This window comes from Monodelphis domestica, chromosome 7 (genome assembly GCF_027887165.1).
Source record: "Monodelphis domestica isolate mMonDom1 chromosome 7, mMonDom1.pri, whole genome shotgun sequence".
Lineage (NCBI taxonomy): Eukaryota > Metazoa > Chordata > Mammalia > Didelphimorphia > Didelphidae > Monodelphis > Monodelphis domestica.
The window spans coordinates 131028319-131047413 of record NC_077233.1 but is presented as its reverse complement, the minus strand read 5'-3'; the positions used below and the strand labels follow the sequence as shown (position 1 = coordinate 131047413).

The 19095-nt window shown below is 38.8% G+C and overlaps 1 protein-coding gene across 8 annotated transcripts in view; it reads right to left on the bottom strand.

The window, feature by feature from the left end:
* Window positions 1-11490: 11490 nt before the first annotated feature.
* Window positions 11491-19095, bottom strand: part of LOC100017234 (phospholipid-transporting ATPase ABCA3-like) — a 351884-nt gene continuing 344279 nt past the window's right edge. For 7 of the 8 annotated variants that reach the window (XM_056805469.1, XM_016424232.2, XM_007499514.3 and 4 more), the window contains 5 exons: window positions 18290-18460; window positions 17684-17874; window positions 14758-14831; window positions 14004-14130; window positions 11491-11687 (listed from right to left, as the gene is read on the bottom strand). In XM_056805469.1, the coding sequence (XP_056661447.1) occupies window positions 11674-11687; window positions 14004-14130; window positions 14758-14831; window positions 17684-17874; window positions 18290-18460 (577 nt within the window). In that variant the 3' untranslated portion in view covers window positions 11491-11673. Of the gene's footprint in view, window positions 11688-14003; window positions 14131-14757; window positions 14832-17683; window positions 17875-18289; window positions 18461-19095 lie in introns of those variants that run through there. The other variant, XR_470380.3, reaches the window with a different exon arrangement.

Genomic DNA, 19095 nt, shown 5'->3' with positions numbered 1-19095 from the left:
CTGCACTGTCCACATAACTCTCGGGCTTTGTTCTCCAAGTAAGAACTCTCTATCCCAGTAACACACTGCATCGAGAAGTCTTTCCCTAGAAGACCTGATGCCTGAATTCAAACTCAGCTACCTTGGAACTTGGGATCAGTTCCAAAACTAGGATTGTTCTCTTTGAGCAAGTGGGGCATATACCAATCTGCTTCTTCAGAAAACCTTTCAATACTCTGGTTGCCACCTTTTGTCCAGGTGGGAAAGCATTCAAGCACATGTCTATCACTGCCATGTGCTTCTGGTTCAAGTTTCTTCCCCAATTTGTATTCCAAAAGATAGCATGGGGGAAAAAGTGAAGAGGAAGTCCTGAAGAGAGTGGGAGAGATGGACCCAATCATTTTTATAGATCATAACAGGTGTGTGTGTGTGTGTGTGTTGGGGGATTCTCAGTCAGTCAGTCTTCAGTGGCCAGTCCCAGTCTCAACAATTATGGCATTAGTGGGCAGGCTTAAATAAATTCTTCTCAGTTGGATCAAATGGATTTTTAATGGATGTGGATGCACATTTTATTTATTATTCCTATACTCCTTACTTTCTGTCCTTCGTATCAATTCTAAGGCGGAAGAGAGATGAAAGCTAGGCAATCCAGTTTAAGTGACTTGCCCAGGATCATATAGCTAGGAATGAGTAAATAACAGAGTCTAGAACAAAAGGCTTTAAAATATTTTTATTATCATGCAAAACACACTTCTGTAATGGTTATTATTGCAAGAGCACACTCATACAAAGCCACCCCCCCAAATAAAGCTCTAAACACACTGATGTGAAAAATAGTATGCTTTGATCCACACCCATCAGATTCCAACAGTTCTTTCTCTGGAGCTTTACACAAACTATTTAAAAAATTTTAAATGTCCTTCAAGACAGAGATATTTATAACAACTTCTCAATTATTTCCTCCAGAACCCCATTTTCCACTAACTCTCACAATTCTTCCTTCCTTCCTTCCTTCCTTCCTTCCTTCCTTCCTTCCTTCCTTCCTTCCTTCCTTCCTTCCTTCCTTCCTTCCTTCCTTCCTTCCTTCCTTCCTTCCTTCCTTCCTTCCTTCCCTCCCTCCCTCCCTCCCTCCTTTCTTTTCTTTCTTTTCTTTCTTTCTTCTTTTCTTTCTTTCTTTCTTTCTTTCTTTTCTTCTTTCTTTCTTCTTTCTTTCTTTCTTTCTTTCTTTCTTTCTTTCTTTCTTTTCTTTCTTTCTTTCTTTCTTTCTTCTTTCTTTTCTTTCTTTCTTTCTTTCTTTCTTCTTTCTTTCTTTCTTTCTTTCTTCTTTCTTTCTTTCTTTCTTTCTTTCTTTCTTTCTTTTCTTCTTTCTTTCTTTCTTTCTTTCTTTCTTTCTTTCTTTCTTTCTTTCTTTCTTTCTTTCTTTCTTTCTTTTTCTTTCTTTCTTTCTTCTTTCTTCTCTCTCTCTTCTCTTCTCTTCTATCTTTCTTCTCTTCTCTCTCTCTCTCTCTCTCTCTCTCTTCTCTTTCTCTTTCTTTCTTTCTTTCTTTCTTTCTTTCTTTCTTTCTTCTTTCTTTCTTTCTTTCTTCTTTCTTCTTTCTTTCTTTCTTTTCTTTCTTTCTTTCTTTCTTTCTTTCTTTCTTTCTTTCTCTTTCTTTCTTCTTTCTTTCTTTCTCTTCTTTCTCTTTTCTTTCTTTCTTTCTTTCCTTTTCTTTCTTTCTTTCTTCTTCTTCTTTCTTTCTTCTTTCTTTCTTTCTTTCTTTCTTTCTTTCTTTCTTTCTTTTTCTTTCTTTCTTTCTTTCTTTCTTTCTTCTTTCTTTCTTTCTTTCTTCTTTCTCTGACAGAAGAGCAATAGGAGCTAGGCAATTGGGTTAAGTGACTTGCCCAGGGTCACACAGCTAGGCAGTATCTAAGGTCAGATTTGAATCCAGGTCTTCCTGACTCCACTATGCTTACTTAGTTTGCCCCTTTGTGAATATATTTCAATTCTACAAACATTAATTAAGCCCTTATTCTGTGTGAGATGGATACTGTGCTAAGCACAAGGGAATTGAAGATAATTTGGTTAAGTGCTCAGTGAGATTTTAATATTCTAATATTAAATGCTGTTAAGAACTTAAGGGAGCTTTCAATAATATTAATGCTTTCTTTTTAATCATGACAATCCACATGGACCTAGTGCTTTTCTCAAAGCAGCTCTGGCACCCTGGAGGGAGGTCAGGGCAAATATTATTACTCCCATTTTTCTTCTACTGGCTTGTCCATGGCCCACAGAGAGAGGAAGCATCTGGGGTGGGCTTCCAACTCTGCCTTCTGGCTCTAAGTCCAGTGCTCTTTCCATTCTACTTCACTTTTGAGTAGTCAAAATAAATTGACATATTGATCTTTGGATTCCACTATCTTTATTTCACATTATTTCTAGAGAAACCTTTCCAAATTTCTTTATATTTCTCATTCTTTATTGCATGATAGTATTCCATAGTTTATCTATATATTCACCAATTGTTTTGCACTTAAAATTTGTTTTATGGGTTTTGGGTTTTTGGTTTTGGGTTTAAAATTTGGGTTATGGATAAATACTCTATTTTAAACTTCATATTTTCTATTCAAAGATATTTTATTTTCCCAATTGCCTGTAGTAACAACTTTCAACATACTTTCCCCCAAAATTATAAGATCCAAATTGTTTCCTTCCCTCCCTTCCTTCTCCCCTCTGGATGGTAAGCAATTTGATCTGGATTATACATGTATTATAATACAAAATGTACTTCTATATTGGTCATTGTTGTAAGCGAATATTCTTAAATTCCCCCTCCTTCTCCCCCTAGCAAAAAAAAGACAAAGGTAAATGAATTAATGTGGAAGATAGTATGTTTTGATCTGCATCTTACTCCAACAGTTCTTCCCCTGGAGATGTACAGCATTCTTTGTCATAAGTCCCTCAGAATTACCCCAAATTATGTATTCTATTTGCTGAGAGTAGCTAGTTCTATCACAGTTGATCATTCCACAATATTGCTGTTATTGTGTACAATGTTCTCCTGGTTCTGCTTATTTCACTCTGCATCAATTCATGTAGATATTTCCAGTTTTTTTCTGAAATGATCTTCATTTCTTATAGCACTATAGTATTTAATCACCAACATGTACCACAATTTTTTCAGCCATTCTCCAATTGATGGCCCAATTTCTAATTCTTTGCCATCACAGAAAGAGCAGGTATAAATATTTTTGTACAACTAGGTTATTTCTTATTTTTATCTGATCTCTTTGGTATACAGAACTAGTCATGGTATTACTGGATCAAAAAGTATGAACAGTTTTATAGCCCTTTGGGCATAGTTCCAAATTGCCCTTCAGTTTACAACTCTACCAGCAATGCATTAGTGTACCAGTTTTGCCACATCCCCTCCAACATTTATCACTTTACTGTCATATTGGCCAATCTGATAGGTGTGAGATAGAACCTCAGAGTTGTTTTAATGTACATTTATCTAATCAAGAGTGATAATATTCTATTTTTGAGCAAATAGTTAAGTTTTGCCCTTGTTAGTACAATTACCATTATTGACTCAAAGCATATAATTAATTACAAAATTTGACAAATGTTTCTATAACACATTTTACTGCCAGACTTGTCTCCCAGAAGATTCTACTAATTTATAAATCTACCTATCCGTGCTGTATGAGGGTATCTGCTTCTTTAGAACATTAACAAAAATAAATTGCTATTTTTCTTTTGTTGATATGGTATGACCCTCCAATCATTGGACTTTGCTCTGGATATTACTACTGTCTCAACTGCTTTCCTACTCTGGAATTTTCCCCAGTGCTGAGAGTCTTCTAACCCTAGAACATCCCTTTACCATCCCAGTCCCATCTCCCATTAGTGATTTCTTTCTGGAAACTCTGTTTTGGGGACAGTTACAGCCCAGAATCATTTTCTTCTCCACTTGGCTGTGTTTCTGATTTTCTGGGTTTTGCTGTTATTCCTTCCTGCATGAGTATCATCTCCTCCACTTCTCTTTTCAGTTCCTTTTTTTTGGTTATGAGCATAAGCTTCAGGTTGTGGCAGGGATTATCTTTCTGCTTATATTTGTATCTCTAGTACTTAACAGAGTGCCTGACACATAGAACTTAACAAATGCTCACCCTCTCCTGGGGAGCAGACTCTAGGCATAGAATTGTGCCTATGCTATCCAATTTACTAAGGGTGATATTTAGACAGAAGATACACAAAAAATTATTCAGTCCATATTCAAAGTTTTTTCAGCTTGGGAGGCTCTTCTAGAGCTTGTGTTTCCCTGATATGGCTTTCAAGAAATCAGCATTATCCCCCCAGCACTTGTGACTTTAGAGGGAGGACTTTGGTGGAATTCTGTTCACAGTTTTATAGGGAGAACTTCCCATCCCTATTCTCGACTTTTTGGGTACCACTAGTTAAAAAAATTTTATTTAATTACTTAATTAATTTGGAATATTTTCAAATGGTTACATGAATCATGTTCTTTCCTTTATCTCCTTCCATCCCACTCCCATAGCCGACATGCAATTCCTCTGGGTTTTACATGTGTCATTGATCAAGACCTATTTTCATATTATTAATATTTGCACTAGGATGATCATTTAGAGTCTATGTCCCCAATAACATCCCCAATGGCCCATGTGATCAAGCAGCTGTTTTTATTCTGTGTTTCTACTCCCACAGTTCTTTCTCTGGATGTGGATAAAGTTCTTTCTCATAAGTCCCTCAGAATTGTCCTGGATCATTGCATTGCTGCTAGTAGAGAAGTCCATTACATTTGATTGTAGCACAGTGTATCAATCTCTGAGTACAATGTTTTCCTAGTTCTTCTACTTTCACTATGCATCAATTCCTGGAGGTCATTCCAGTTCACATAGAATTCCTCCACTTTATTATTCCTTTTATCACAATAGTATTCCATCACCAACAGATACCACAATTTGTTCAGCCATTCCCCAATCGAAGGGATCCCCTCATTTTCCAATTTCTTGCCACCACAAAGAGCACAGCTATGAATATTCTTGTACAAGTCTTTTTCCTTATGATCTCTTTGGGGTATAAACCCAGCAGTGCTATGGCTGGATCAAAGGGCAGACATTCTTTTAGCGCCCTTTGGACATAGTTCCAAATTGCCCTCCAGAATGTTTGGATCAATTCACAACTCCACAGCAATGCATTAGTGTCTCGACTTTGCCACATCCCTTCCAGCATTCATTACTTTTTGTTGCTGTCGTTAGCCAATCTGATGGGTGTAAGGTGGGTACCCCCAGTTTTGAGGCAGATTATGGGTATGGCTCAGCATTCATTCAAATTCTAGTTTATTAGCCCTCATCAATGTGTTTCTTTTACTAGCCAGATGGATGACATGGTTTAAAGCAAAAGGCTTTCAAATAAAGAGCATGGCAAGATAAATACCAAGACAATTTTCCACTCTACATGCAGGGTTCACTTAGCCTCAGGTCCACATCACTGTTGTGGGTGGTGGTAGAAGAAACACATTTAGGGGACACTCATAGATACTGACATAGAAAGTAGGCACGGATGTGTACATACATAGAGAATGCATTTGGTCATGGAAGGAATCCACCAATAGCCAACCAACCAACTCACACTTTTGCTTTGGTAATGTGATCAAATTAGCTGCTTTCTCTCCTGAGAAGGAATATTCTGCATTTCTTTTCTCTTCATTGATCTGTCCTTTACTAGATGTTTCTGCTGTCCAGTGGATAGTTTACCCTGGGTGGCCATATTGCTCTTGCAGATGTCTGTTGGGCAGCTGTGTGGGTCTTTGCTACCATCTGCTGGTCTTTGTGAGATATGGGATCTTAGATAAATTGTAGCTATTCAGATCTCAGAAAAGTCTCTACCCTGGGTTTATGTTCTTTTGGGGGATTTTAATTCAAGTTAGGTACAGTTAATTAGCTAAGGAAAATTCAGACAGTTGTTACACTGCTTTTTGCACTAACTTTTCTGTTTCCCCCTCTATTCTCTTGCCGGGAACTGTGCATACACATGTATTTAAATTTTCCTCTAACTTTTAAATAATTTATGATCCATCTTACATTTATTATGTGGTATACGGTAAAGATCTCAACTTGTACATATTGTTATTTAGTTTTCCCAAACATTCTTTATTAGGAAAAAGGAAGTAGATTGAGGAATTTCCTCAGAAATTCAAGTTTACTTAACAATCTGATAACAGAATGTGAAGTTTTCTTATATAACCAGAAAACATTGAAGAATATGGATCATTGTCATCGATCAAAGTGAAGAAATTACTCAATCGAACTGATGAGAATATTGGCCATTGGCCATTGAATTAAAGCGACTAATAGGGCACAAGGAACTTTCAACGACTGTCCAAGAAGATTAGCCATATCTCTTGTGATCTATGTGAAAAGCAAGCTGACCTCACTGTGAGTCAAGAAAATGATTAGCTAAAAACTAGGCTCTTGGGAGCAGCGAGGTGGCTCAGTGGATTGAGAAATAGGCTTGGAAATGGGAGGTCTTGGGTTCAGATTTGGTCTTAGACACTTCCTAGCTGTGTGACTCTGGGTAAGTTGCTTAACCCCCATTGCCTAGTCCTTACTCTTTGTGTACCTTGGAACCAATACCCAATACTTATTCTAATACAGAAAGTAAGGTGTTTTTTTTTTTTTTAAAGACTTGGCTCGAGGATACCCTGAGCTACTTCTTTGCATCCTTGACATTATTTGTCATTCCCTTCTCCTGGCCACTCCTCCCTAGGTATTCATGACATTACTCTCTCTTGGTTTTCTTTCTATCTATTTGAATGTTTCTTCTCAGTCTTTTTCCCCAAAATTTTATCTAGGTTTCTTCCACTAACCCTGGTTTTCCCTCAAAGTTCTGTCATGGGCCCTCTTTTCTTTTTCACCTATACTATCTTGCTTTTAAAGATCTTATCAGTTCCCATGGACTCAATTATTTCTATGTAGTTGATTCTTAAATTTATCCAGCCTTAGTCTCTCTCCTGAGTTCTAGTCCCTTAGGCAACAAACTTCCCTTCATTTTAATCTTTTCCCATTTCTTAATTCTGGCTTCTCCCTGTTGACGCAGCCTCCCTGGCCACTCATACTGATACTGACTGAACTTCAATCTCAACTCACTGGTCAAGGTGGGGGAGTTGAAATAATCTTTGATCCCCTCATTGCCACTTATTTTTCTAAAACATTTTTATTATATTTTCCCAATTACTTGTAGATATAACTTTTAATCATTTTATGACATTTTTTGATTCATGTTCTCTTCCTCCTTTCCCTCCCCAAGATGGCAGGCGATATGCTACAGGTTATATATGTGCTATCATGAAATATAGGTTTCCATGTTTGTCATGTTGTAAAAGAAGCTACATATCATTTATACGAGAAAGAAAACTTATGAAGGAAATAAAGTGAAAAATGGTTTGCTTCAATCTGATATCAGTTACTTCTGTAGATTGCCTTTTTTGTCATGAGCTTCTTGGAGTTGTCAGATCCTTGCATTACTGATACTAAGTCATTCACAGCTGATCATTGTACATTATTGCTGTTACTGTGTAAGATGTTCTCTTGCTTCTCACTTCACTTTGGATCACTTCATCTAAGACATTCCAGGGTTTGGGGTGTGTGTGTGTGTGTGTGTGTGTGTGTGTGTGTGTGTGTGTGTGTGTGTGAGGTGATTGCCCTGTTCCTTGTTTCTTATGTCACAATGATATTCCATTACAACCATATACCATAACTTGTTCAGCCATTTCCCAACTGATGGACATCTCTTCAATTTACAGTTCTTTGCCACTAAAAAAAGAGCTTCTATAAATATTTTTGTACAAGTAAGTCCTTTCCCCCTGTCCTTGATCTCTTTGGGATACAGACCTAGTAGTAGTAATGTTGGATCAAAGGTTATGCAGTTTTATGGTCCTTTGGGCATGGTTCCAAATTGTTCCCTGGACTGGTTGCATCAGTCCATAGCTCCACCAACAGTGTGTTAGTGTTTCACTTTTCCCACATCCCCCTCTAGCATTTATAATTTTTCTTTTTTTTTCATCATATTAGTTAGCCTGACAGGTGTGAGGTGGTATCTTGGAGGGGTTTTATTTGTATTTCTCTAATTGATAGTGATTTGGAACATTTTTTCATATGACTATAGGTAGTTTTATTTTCTTCATCTGAGAATTGCCTGTTCATATCCTTTGAGCATTTGTCAATTGGGGAATGCTTTGTATTCTTATAAATTTGATTCCATTCTCTATTTGAGAAATGAAGCCCACACCAGACATTTGCTCTAAAATTCCACAGGCGCCCCCCTCCCCCATTTTTTGTTTCCCTTCTAATCTTGGTTACATTGGTTTTGTTTGTGCAACCCCTTTTTAATTTAAGGTAGTCAAAATTTTCTATTTAGCATCTCTATGCCTTATTTGGTCCATAAATTCTTCTCCTATCCACAGGTCTGACAGTAAATTATTTTGTGTTCCCCTTCCCATTGCCACTTCTAAGTCCTCTCCCTTTCTCTAGTAACTTCTCTTACTTTGTGGTTCATTCTAGTCATGATTACCACTCAATCTAAATCCTAGTAGCTGTTGTCTCAGACCTCTAGGTCACTCACCCTCCTTCCTCAATGAATTTGACATATGGCTTACAATTTTCCTTTCCTTCTAAACTCCTGTTCTCTGACTGGGAACTTCAATATACCTAATGAGTCTCCCTCAAATACACTAACCTCTTAGTTTCTCATCCTTTTCACTCCCCCTGAACTCCTCCTCCTCACTACTTAATCATACACAAAGATAGACATACTTTAGTAATCAGAATCTATTTTATAATGTACTTTAGAGCAAATTAATTCAGAGAAGCCTTGGAGGGCTAATGGAGGTCGGGGATTTGGGGGATTTCTTGGAAAGGAGGCCTTTTGGGGACAGATATGAAACTATAAAAGTGTATATTTTTAACTTGGAGTCTCGGGTTTTGAACTTGGGGGAAACTTTTAGACCTCTTACTCCTGTGATTTCTTCTGCTCACAGTAAAGCCAGATATTTGCCCATGAGGGCCTCCCAGTCTCTCTTCTTTCACCCTTGATCTTGCCATCATCCACAAATGTATCACTTCCATGTTCGTTCCCTTTTCCAACTATACTCTATTGGTTTTTCACATCTCCCACTGCTTTCCCTTATAATATTCTACTCTTCATTCACACTGTACCTCCAACCCCTTCAATTCTATCCCTGCCCATCTTCCCTGCACCAGCCACTCTCTCCTCTTTTTCCCTTTTTGATCCCTGGTGAACCACTCTACACTGGTTTCCTTTCTTGAATCCTTAGGCCATTTATCAAATTGCCAGTTATGCGTAGCCAAGCCTCAGCCTTGTATCACTTCCCTTTAGCTCCCTCACATATGCTACTGAAGATGGAGAAAATCATACAACAATTCTGACTGGCTCCAAGATGGAGAAAATCACACAACAATTCTGACTGGCTCCATGCTAGGCAATCATACTATGCCTTCTTTATTTATTCACCATCCTCTCTCCATAGAGACTTTCAAACCATTTCTTTCATCCTCAAACCCTGCACCATATTTTAGGGAAAAAATTGAGACTATCTGCCATGAATTCTCTCCTCTTACTCTTCTTTGATCACTCAGGTGCCTTCTGCCACTCTTTTCTTTTTTACTTGATGTTTCACATGATGAAGTGGCCTTTCTCCTTAATAAGGCCAAACTATTTACTCGTGTAAGTGATCTTATTCCATCCAATCTCCTTCAACAGATTGCCTCCTTCCCATTTTTTCTTTTTTTAAACCCTTGCTTTTTGTCTTAGTATCATTTCTAAGACAGAAGAGTGGCAAGAGTTAAACAATTGGGGTTAAGCAACAAGTGTCTGAGGGCAGATTAACACCCAGGACCTCCTATCTCTAGGTCTGGGTTAGCTAGCTGGCCCTCTTTCACTTATTTTCAATCTCTCCCTGTATTGGAAGAAAGAAAGCTTTTTTTTTTTTAACTTAGTTTTTTTTTCCCCAATTACACATAGAAATAATTTTTGAAATTGTTCTCTGACATTTTGAAATTCATATTCTCCCCATCTCTCCCTCCTCATCTTCCTCCCTGAGGTGGTAATAGTCTAATATAGGTTATATCAATGCTTTCATGTGATACATATTTCCATATTCCTCATGTTGTGACAGAAGACATATATCACACATACAATTAAAAAACTCATGTAGGAAATAAAGTGAAAGATGACATGCTTTGAGCTATAATTGGATTCCAACATTTCCTTCTTTGGCTATGGATAGCATTTTCCCTTTTGAGTCCCTTGGGGATATCTTGGAATCTTGTTTTACTAATAATAATTAAGTCCTTCAAAGTTGATCATCATACAATATTTCAGTTCCATATGTACTGTTCTCCTTCTCACTTCTCTTTATATCAGTTCATAGAAATTTATGAAGGGCCTGTCTTTTTGTTTTTTAAAAGAACTATCCCAAAGTGAAATAGGTATATTACTTTCATTGGAACACATCCAACAAAATCTTGAGTATGACCATTTGTTGAGTTTGTTGTAGAGAGAAATCTTTTCTGGAATAGATTGGAATATATATTTTCTAATTCTCAAGATTCTCAGAGAATGGAAGGAACAAGACCAGTTAGGAGACTATTACAATAGCAATATTACACATTGCAGCTGAATGTCACAATTGATAAAGGCCTGGAGTAGGGTTGGGGCAGCAGTGTGAACTGAAGTAAAGAGACAGATATTAGAGATGTGGAAGTAAATGACACAATATGGCAGGTGGTTGGATGTACTGGGTGAGGATAAGGAAAAAGCAAAGATGATTCTTAGGGTTTAAGCTTGGATGACTGGACAGAATGAGAGTAGTAGTAGGAAGGACAAGGCTTTTTGGATGCAGGGGAAGGATCAGTTTTGGACATGCTGAATTTGAGGTGCTTTTAGGTTAATGAAGCAGGACATGGGAGAGATATGTGTGTGGATTTAGGAGTCATCTATATGGAGATGACAACTGAATCTGTGGGAATAGATAAAAGAGAAGAATCTAGAGAGAAGAGGGCCTAGAGTAGAGGCTTTGGAGGACACCCAGATTTTTAGGATGACAGCGAAAAGAACCAAAGTGTCAGACAAACAGGAAGCAAAACAGGAGAGAGGTGTTGGGGAAGCCATATCCACGGGAGAGGGTACAATCTGAATTGAAATTTTTTTCATCTGTGAAATGGGAATAATAATATTTGAACTACTTGCTTCACAAGGGACAGTTGTACAGAAAGGTATTTGCAAATTTTGGATTGCCAGCATGGTGTATGAGAAAAAACAATGACTCTGGCATCAGAGATTGTGGGTTCAAATTCTTCATTTGCTACTTCTACATGCCCTCACTTTCCCAGGCCTCAGTTTCCTCATTTAGAAAATAAGGATGTTATACTAAATGGCCTCTGGGATCACTCCCTTCTACTTTTAAATTATAACCAACAAATGCCTGAGGATCTCTCATAACAGTAAGATTTAATATGACACATTTATCATTTATACACAACTTAATATGAGGACACTTTTCCACCAATTTAGGTACACTTGTGGCTACATCTTCCAGATGGTACCTTCTCTTCTTCATCTTAACATATATTTGCCTTCATTTGGGGAAAGTCTGATCAGATCCCAGTTCATAACTAAGTTCTTGGTCCTGTAATTAGAAAGGTTGACATTTTAACTTTGTATCTAAATAATTCCCATTTTGAAGAGACTATTTAAAAATGTAAAAGGTAAACTTATACCCTATGATATATATTTATGCATACATATATACATAGTGAAGACATACATATAATATAAAAGTTAGGTAGTTCTTGACCAATGACAACAGAAATAGAGTCCCCTGTGGAGTTTTCAATCCTGACTGCTGCTCCAGACTTCCTTCTGTGGCTCAGCAGAGTACTCTTCTGAACATGTCCTTTAATGATCAACTCTTTAGTTGTTCTGAGAGAGTGCATTTAGAAGGCAGAAGTTAAAAATACCTCAGAGTTCTTGAAAAGGGGCACAATGGTAAAACACAAATTTCATTCTAGTTCACCTGTTGCCTTGAGTCAGTATGGGCAAGGCACCTCAACCTTTTTCTAGCTTTCTGGCTCTGTCAGTGAGGTTCTACTTTCTCTTTTTCTTCCTGGGAATTTTGTCTTAAAGCATTCTCAGGCTTCTACCACCTTCCTGATGGAGAGATGGCTTCATTGCTCCCTATTAGTTCTTGAATAAATAGCAGCATGAACAGTTAGGGCCTTGAGGAATACTTTGTTTTGAGAGACTACCTGAGTAGACCTATCCATCTATTTTGCTTTAGCATTTGTAGGGCATCCTAACTAAGAGTTCCAAGTCCTTAGCTAGGCTATACTGAAAGCAGGGGAGTAGGAAAAATTCTCCCACTCCCCTCTTAGAAGCATGCAGCATTAGTCTGTGTTGGGGAACCTATGGCCTATGTGCCAGAGTGTGACGGAGGGGGATGCTCCCTTCCCCCTTTACACATGTGTCTGAGGACATTTCTCCTATCACTTGCCCTTCTGCCCAGCAGCCCGATGGATATGCTTCCTCTCTCTTCTGTCTGGGGTAAGGGGAGGCTCACACGGGGCATGATGGTGCAGTATGGGCACTCGGTCTCTAAAAGGTTTGCCATCGCTGCCCTAGAGCATATGTATTCTTCTAGCTAAGCTTCCTTTGATTCCACAAGGCAGGTACTTGTTCTTGAGAAAGACTGACTATTGAGCTGGGAGTTCCAACCGTTGCTATCTTGTTTTTTAAACTCACTGGAACCTATTCCAGAATTTCTAGGGGAGTTCTAAGGCCTTGGATAGAAGTTGTAACCTTTCAACTTAGATCTCTAGGATTTCTAAACACATAGTGTGAATAGTATTGATACTGGGCAAGAGGTTCTTTTTTTTTCCATTCGGTCATGATGGCCTGAAGAGGGGCTGGAGTAAAGAAAGTTAGCAGAATGTCTAAATCAGTAATTTCTGTCTTTGAGGTCCTGGTGCCCTTAGTGCTGGAAATTCACAAATACCCCAACCATAATAAATACCAACTTTCCCTTGTTTCTTCATTCCCCTTTGGTGGAGGCACCGAAGGACCACCAAGATTGAGTTCAGCATCTAGAGACATTAAAAACATGATTGACCCCTTGCTCAGCAGCAGTTGGTCATACTGGTTGTCTTCAGAACTTATAAAAAGCTATATGTGTTCTGTTGACAGTTATGTCTAGCAAACAGATCATGGAAGGTTTCTTGAATGGTATTTTGACCCCAGGACAGTTGGAGTTCTGGTCCCTCACAGATGAGTAGTCAGGAGTGTGCTCATATAGATGGAAGGAGCAAGGGAACCACATGGCTTCTCAGTGGTATGGGGAACAGAGATACAGGCACTCATTTCTAAAGTCTAGAATCTATTATACTTGTATATTTAAAAAAACCTAGCCTTCTGATTTTGTAAATCAATTTCTCCCCTGAGTTATCCCTTTTCTTCCTCTATTATTTTGAGCATTACTTTTCTCAGGGGAAATTCTAAAGGATGAAATGTTCTGGACATCAGGATGTGACACAGGGCAGAAGTGTCACAAATATAAGCAAAATAATCTGCATAGACACAGACACACATCCTTATGGGGACAAAGAAGCCCAAAGAGGAAGTGATCTATCATTGATATAAGCAGCTTGTCAGTGGCTGGCAGGCTGGAGGAGCTTTATGATATGGGGCTCATGAAGGAGTGTTTCTCTCCCACACCTGCCTAGCAGGAGGAAGGAGCCACAGAGACCCTCTAGCCAGGTTGACTATTCTGTAGAAAGTTTTTTCTTATCTCTTCAAGCTTTTTCTCACAGGAGAATTATGAAATTGTGAGACCTCATCTTCAAGAAGCTTTAGCCTCAGAAAATAGGGTTGAATCTCTTCTATAGATGACTCAAATTATTAACATTATATATCAGCAAACACAGAATTAATGCTGATCTCATATACCTACTTGCAAATGCATCTTCTGTAAACTGTAAATGAGCAAAATTCATGAAGACTTGTTCCAGAGAGATTTGACTGATAGAGTAGTCTTCCAGGTCATAATCATCTTTGTATCTTTCCAAGACACCAAACACCTTTGGGGCAACAGACAGTAACTGTTAGTAAAGTTTTCTGGAGGTAGGGTGGGGAAAACTCAAGAGTTTTTAGTTCCTAAGTGTGTCAGATGACAACAGTTAAGGGACTAGAAATGAAGAAGTCTTGGAAAGGGAAAGACCTCTCTGTCTTTGCAGAATCCAATGGGAGAATATATTTCATAGCCCCAGAACACTTTGTTGCAGAATGAAACAGAGATGAAAAATCCCCCAGAGGTCCTTTACATTGGATCATCCTACTCCCCAGGCTAATAGAGTTCTTTGGGTCCCATGTCTTTTAAGCACTGGCTTCACCAAGCCTGTGCTTGGTGTCAAAGGCATTTAAATCAGTTAGAGAGAATCAGAACTGAGAAATACTGGCCAGTATTGCCATGGTTAGTGTTGGAGAAGTGTAGAGAGAAGAAATGTGTTAGAGGATAAGAAGTAGAAGGATTTTCATGCAGGAAAAGTAAAGAGTTCCCTGTGGAGAAGACTTTCACCATATTTCCAGATATCTGGATGGCATACTAGATCATGTGTTCTCTGTGAGAGCAGAATCTTTCTTCTTGTACCCTTTCTCAGAGGCAGTCACTATGGTTGGCATCTGAGAGATCTGGTCCCTTCACTTACCCTTGCCCAACTGAGTTCCTTGCTAGGCAGGTGGTAGTGAACCATCCCTTGGTGCTCATCCTTTAGGACACTGCCTGACAAAGAGGAAGAGATGTCGCTTGTGAGGGATGAGGTGTGAGGAAGGGCATTTCTTGGTAGATTTATTTTTCGATCTAGTTTTCAAGCTAGAGTCAACCCAAATATTCATGCCACACTTGAGGGAAGCATATGTGTGGATAATACAAAAGAGCAGATACTGCTAAAAAAGAATGCTGCCACTTTTGCAGTATTGTTGAGGGTGAGCCATTTTATTTAACTTTATTTTCTAGGTGCTGAAGTTTAGTCGTTTAGAAAGATAAAACTTAAAACAATGAAATAATCATAGATGAAACATTTCCTAAAGCATACATTTCTCTAGCTTATTAAAAAGACTACACTCAACATAATTTTCTTGATGATTCAGGGTCAATCTTTATGCGATATATCAAAGATGTAGCTGTAGACTCAGATGGAGAGGGTACTAGAGCTAAGGATGAATGGATACCCATCCCAGAGGCAGCCTTAAAACTTGCTTTCTTGAAGAAGTCTCTAATGTTTTTGTTTATTTTTTGATCACCTGCCTCCTCTTTTCACAAAATGTAGCATGAAGTATAGACATCTGTGTCATCTCCTGGCTTCTCTTTTTGCAAAATTAATTAGTGACTCAAGGGTTAGGTAGCCTTCTCTCTTCCCAAGTAGTTTTTAGTATTCTCTGAAAAGAAAATCATCTATACAGTGAAATGTTCTTTGATTTTCTGGTAAGTATTGTTATGGATATTATCTATCTTTTCTGTAACAGTAACTCAATGGACTTTATACTACTGTGGTGCTTTATACATGCTGTGGTGAAAGAGGGCATACTTCATTTTGAGAATTCATGAGAGGCGATCTTAGATGGGGCTTATTCTTTTTTTTTTTAAACATTATTTTATTTGGTCGTTTTCATACATTATTCACTGGAAACAAAGATCATTTTCTTTTCCTTCCCTCCCCTCCCCCTCCCCCCCCCCCCCCCCCCCGCCTTTCCCTCTCCCATAGCTGACGCATGATTCCACTGGTTATCACATGTGTTCTTGACTCGAACCCATTTCCCTGTTGTTGGAATTTGCATTATAGTGTTCATTTAGAGTCTCTCCTCAGTCTTATCTCCTCCAACCCTGTAGTGAAGCAGTTGCTTTTCATCGGTGTTTTTACTCCCACAGTTTATCCTCTGCTTGTGGGTAGGATTTTTTTTTAGATCCCTGCAGATTGTTCAGGGAAATTGCATTGATACTAATGGAGAAGTCCATCACCTTCGATTGTACCACAATGTATCAGTCTCTGTGTATAATGTTTTCCTGGTTCTGCTCCTTGATGGGGCTTATTCTAAAACCTTCATCTCCAGGAAAAAAATATATTCACAGATAAGATATAGTTACAGTTTTCTCTAAGCTCCCCTTGACATCCAATTTTGAACAGAATTCTAGGCACAAGGGACACAAAGAAATGTTTTTAATTGTTGTAAGACAATTTAAATTCTAATATAGGGGACCTGATGATGATGAATCAATTTGGTATGAAATCTATTTTGCAATAATTTAATAAACTTTGAACAACATCCAGAGTCATAGATAAATCAGAGAAATAATATAGGAGGCATGAAGATGCCAAAAAATATTTCTGAAAACTAAAATTTCTGACTCAAGAAGAACATATAATTGACTAGGAATTAAGTGGAGAAGCAAGGTGGTGTAATGGATAGAGAGTAGGACCTAGGTTAAATCTGGCTTCAGACATTTACTAGTTGTGTGACCCTTGGCAAGTTCCTTAACCCTGTTTGCCTCAGTTCCCTCTTTTGGAGAAGGCAATGGCAAACCACTCAAGTACCTTTGCCAAGAAAATCCCAAATTTAAAAAATTGTCCATGGCTGAAAAATGACTGAACAGCAACAACAAAAAGGAATAAAATGGCTTTTCAATTAAATGAAATCTGATCCAATAAATCATATAGGACTATTTGCTCAGGGAATGAATGCAGAGCTGTTTTAAGTCTCTTTGTGAAGCTGACTCTGTTTCCAATGAAATTTTTCATCATTTTAAGGAGTGTGTTCACCCTGTCTCCTGCCTTCTTCCTTTCCCCCTTTCATTTCTCTTCTGATTTCCTATCCTGCTGCTTCTCTTCCGTTTTTGTGCCAGATGCCTTGTCTTTCATCACCTATACCAACCAGTAAAGACTTCTTTTGTTCTGGAAAGAGGCAAGTTGATCAACTATACTGGACCTTTAGCTCTTCTCAGTTATCTTCATCTTATTTATTGTTCAGGGGCTGGTCCTCTGCTGACCAAGATGCTTTAAAAAAGTAACAACTCTACTAGTAATCTGTCTGGTTAGCAGTCAGAGATGGTGCAGAAATCAGAGGGAATGGTAGGTCTAAATTTATGATTTTACATGATCAAGGCTACCAGCAGGCTAACTTCAAGAGAAACCAGGAATCAAAATATGTCTTTTTGTTTTGGAAGACATTGGGTGGCTATTTCTCTGGGAAAAGATTTATGTTCCCAATGCTTAGCTTCTTAGCTTGTATCAAGGAGGGCTTGTGTTCCTTCATAATAGGCTACCTGGTCAGTCAGAAAAGGCCAGAAGGATATATTTTGTGGCAGATGAAAGTCAACTTAAGGTTTAAAACTAGCCAAAGATAAAAAGCACTTACATAATTAAGAAATAATTAAACATATTTTAAAAATCAAAATAATTAAGAGGTTTTAGTTATATTCATAGGGATGGGAAAAATGCTAGGAAGGGACAATTATTAAGTGGGTCTGTTTAGAGCTTCCCCCACCCTTTTCTTTTTCAGGAAGGCCCCAGGTTAACATGGGCAGCTAGAGAGTTAGAAAGGGAAGACCTGAGCTTCTTGAGGCTCAAACTACTTTACCTGGGAATGTCAAGTTGATGAATGTCTTGAATTCCGCCATCTTTGCCTGGCTTCCTTTACTTTTGACCTTGGCCAGCAGAGTATATCCACTCCCAAACTTGCTTTTGAGGTGCTGTGGGCTGCCTATGCATTTGAACTGCCCATTCACCATGATAGATAGCCTGGTACATAAGGCCTCACACTCCTCCATGCTGGAGAGACAGGGGGACAGGAAGAAACACTGAAACACCCTCCCCTTGCAGAATAAGGGCTGTGTGCCAGTCAGAGCCAGCACTCTGTCCCATCTCATTAGAAGGCAGGCCTGGCACTTGGCCTGGATTGTTAAGTAGTGATACTGGAAGAATCAAAAGCACTTGACAGGTAAAGGAGTGATATGGTGCATATAGAGCTATAAGGTGCCTCCATAGACAAGGGGTGCTCAATATCAGAAGAACCTGACATTTCTCCCGTCTCCTTCAGGAGTTTCCTTGGCTGTAGCTTAGCTTCCCTCCCTGTAATTCTAGCAACTCAGAAATACAAGTAAGGCCAGAGATCCATCTTTCCAGCTCTTGTTCCCCTTTGTGGTCCTCCCTACCTTCCACAGAACTGAACAACGCCTGGCCTTACCTGTGAGAGGTGATGACGATGGCTTTTCCAGATTCACGGCTCCGTGTTACTGTATCCCAGAGCAGTCGTCGTGCTACAGGGTCCATGCCTGTGGACGGTTCATCCAGGAAAACGACCGAGGGTTCTCCAATCAGGGCGATACCAGTGCTCAGTTTACGCTTATTGCCACCACTATGTGGAAAGGGAGACAGAGGAAGGAGAAGATAGCTATAAAGAACTTTAATTTCCAACTTCTGTGAACAAAGGACAAGTGTAGAAGGCAAATACTTACAGATCACCTTGGGGACGCTGAAAATGGCAAATCACCAACTCATGGCTCCCTACACAGTAAGCCAATACTAATCCACAACAATCTTAGAAATCACTGAACACTTCAGAAAGCATAACCTATTGAGGATGAAGTGCGATGGGGTTGAGAAGGGGAACACAGTAGAGTGCTTGATATGGAAGTCAAGAGACCTGATTTTGAATCTGACCTCAGACATTTACGAGCTGTGTGAGTGGAGGAAGTCATTACCTTCTTTTGGTCTCAGTTTCCTTATTTAAAAAATGAGCAGGCTGTACTCAGTGGCTTCTGAGGTTACTTCTAGCTTTAAATGATCTATTAGAATTGTGGAGAGAATAACTATGACTATGAATAAAGGACATTCAAAAGATATAATGTATTTAGACCTTCAGAAAGCCCTTGACAATATTCTGACAAAGATAAAACCCCCTGTACCTTCTGTCCTAGTATCAGTTCTAAGATAGAAGGGTGGCAAGTGCAAGGCAATTGGGGTTAAGTGATTTGCCCAGGGTCATACAAC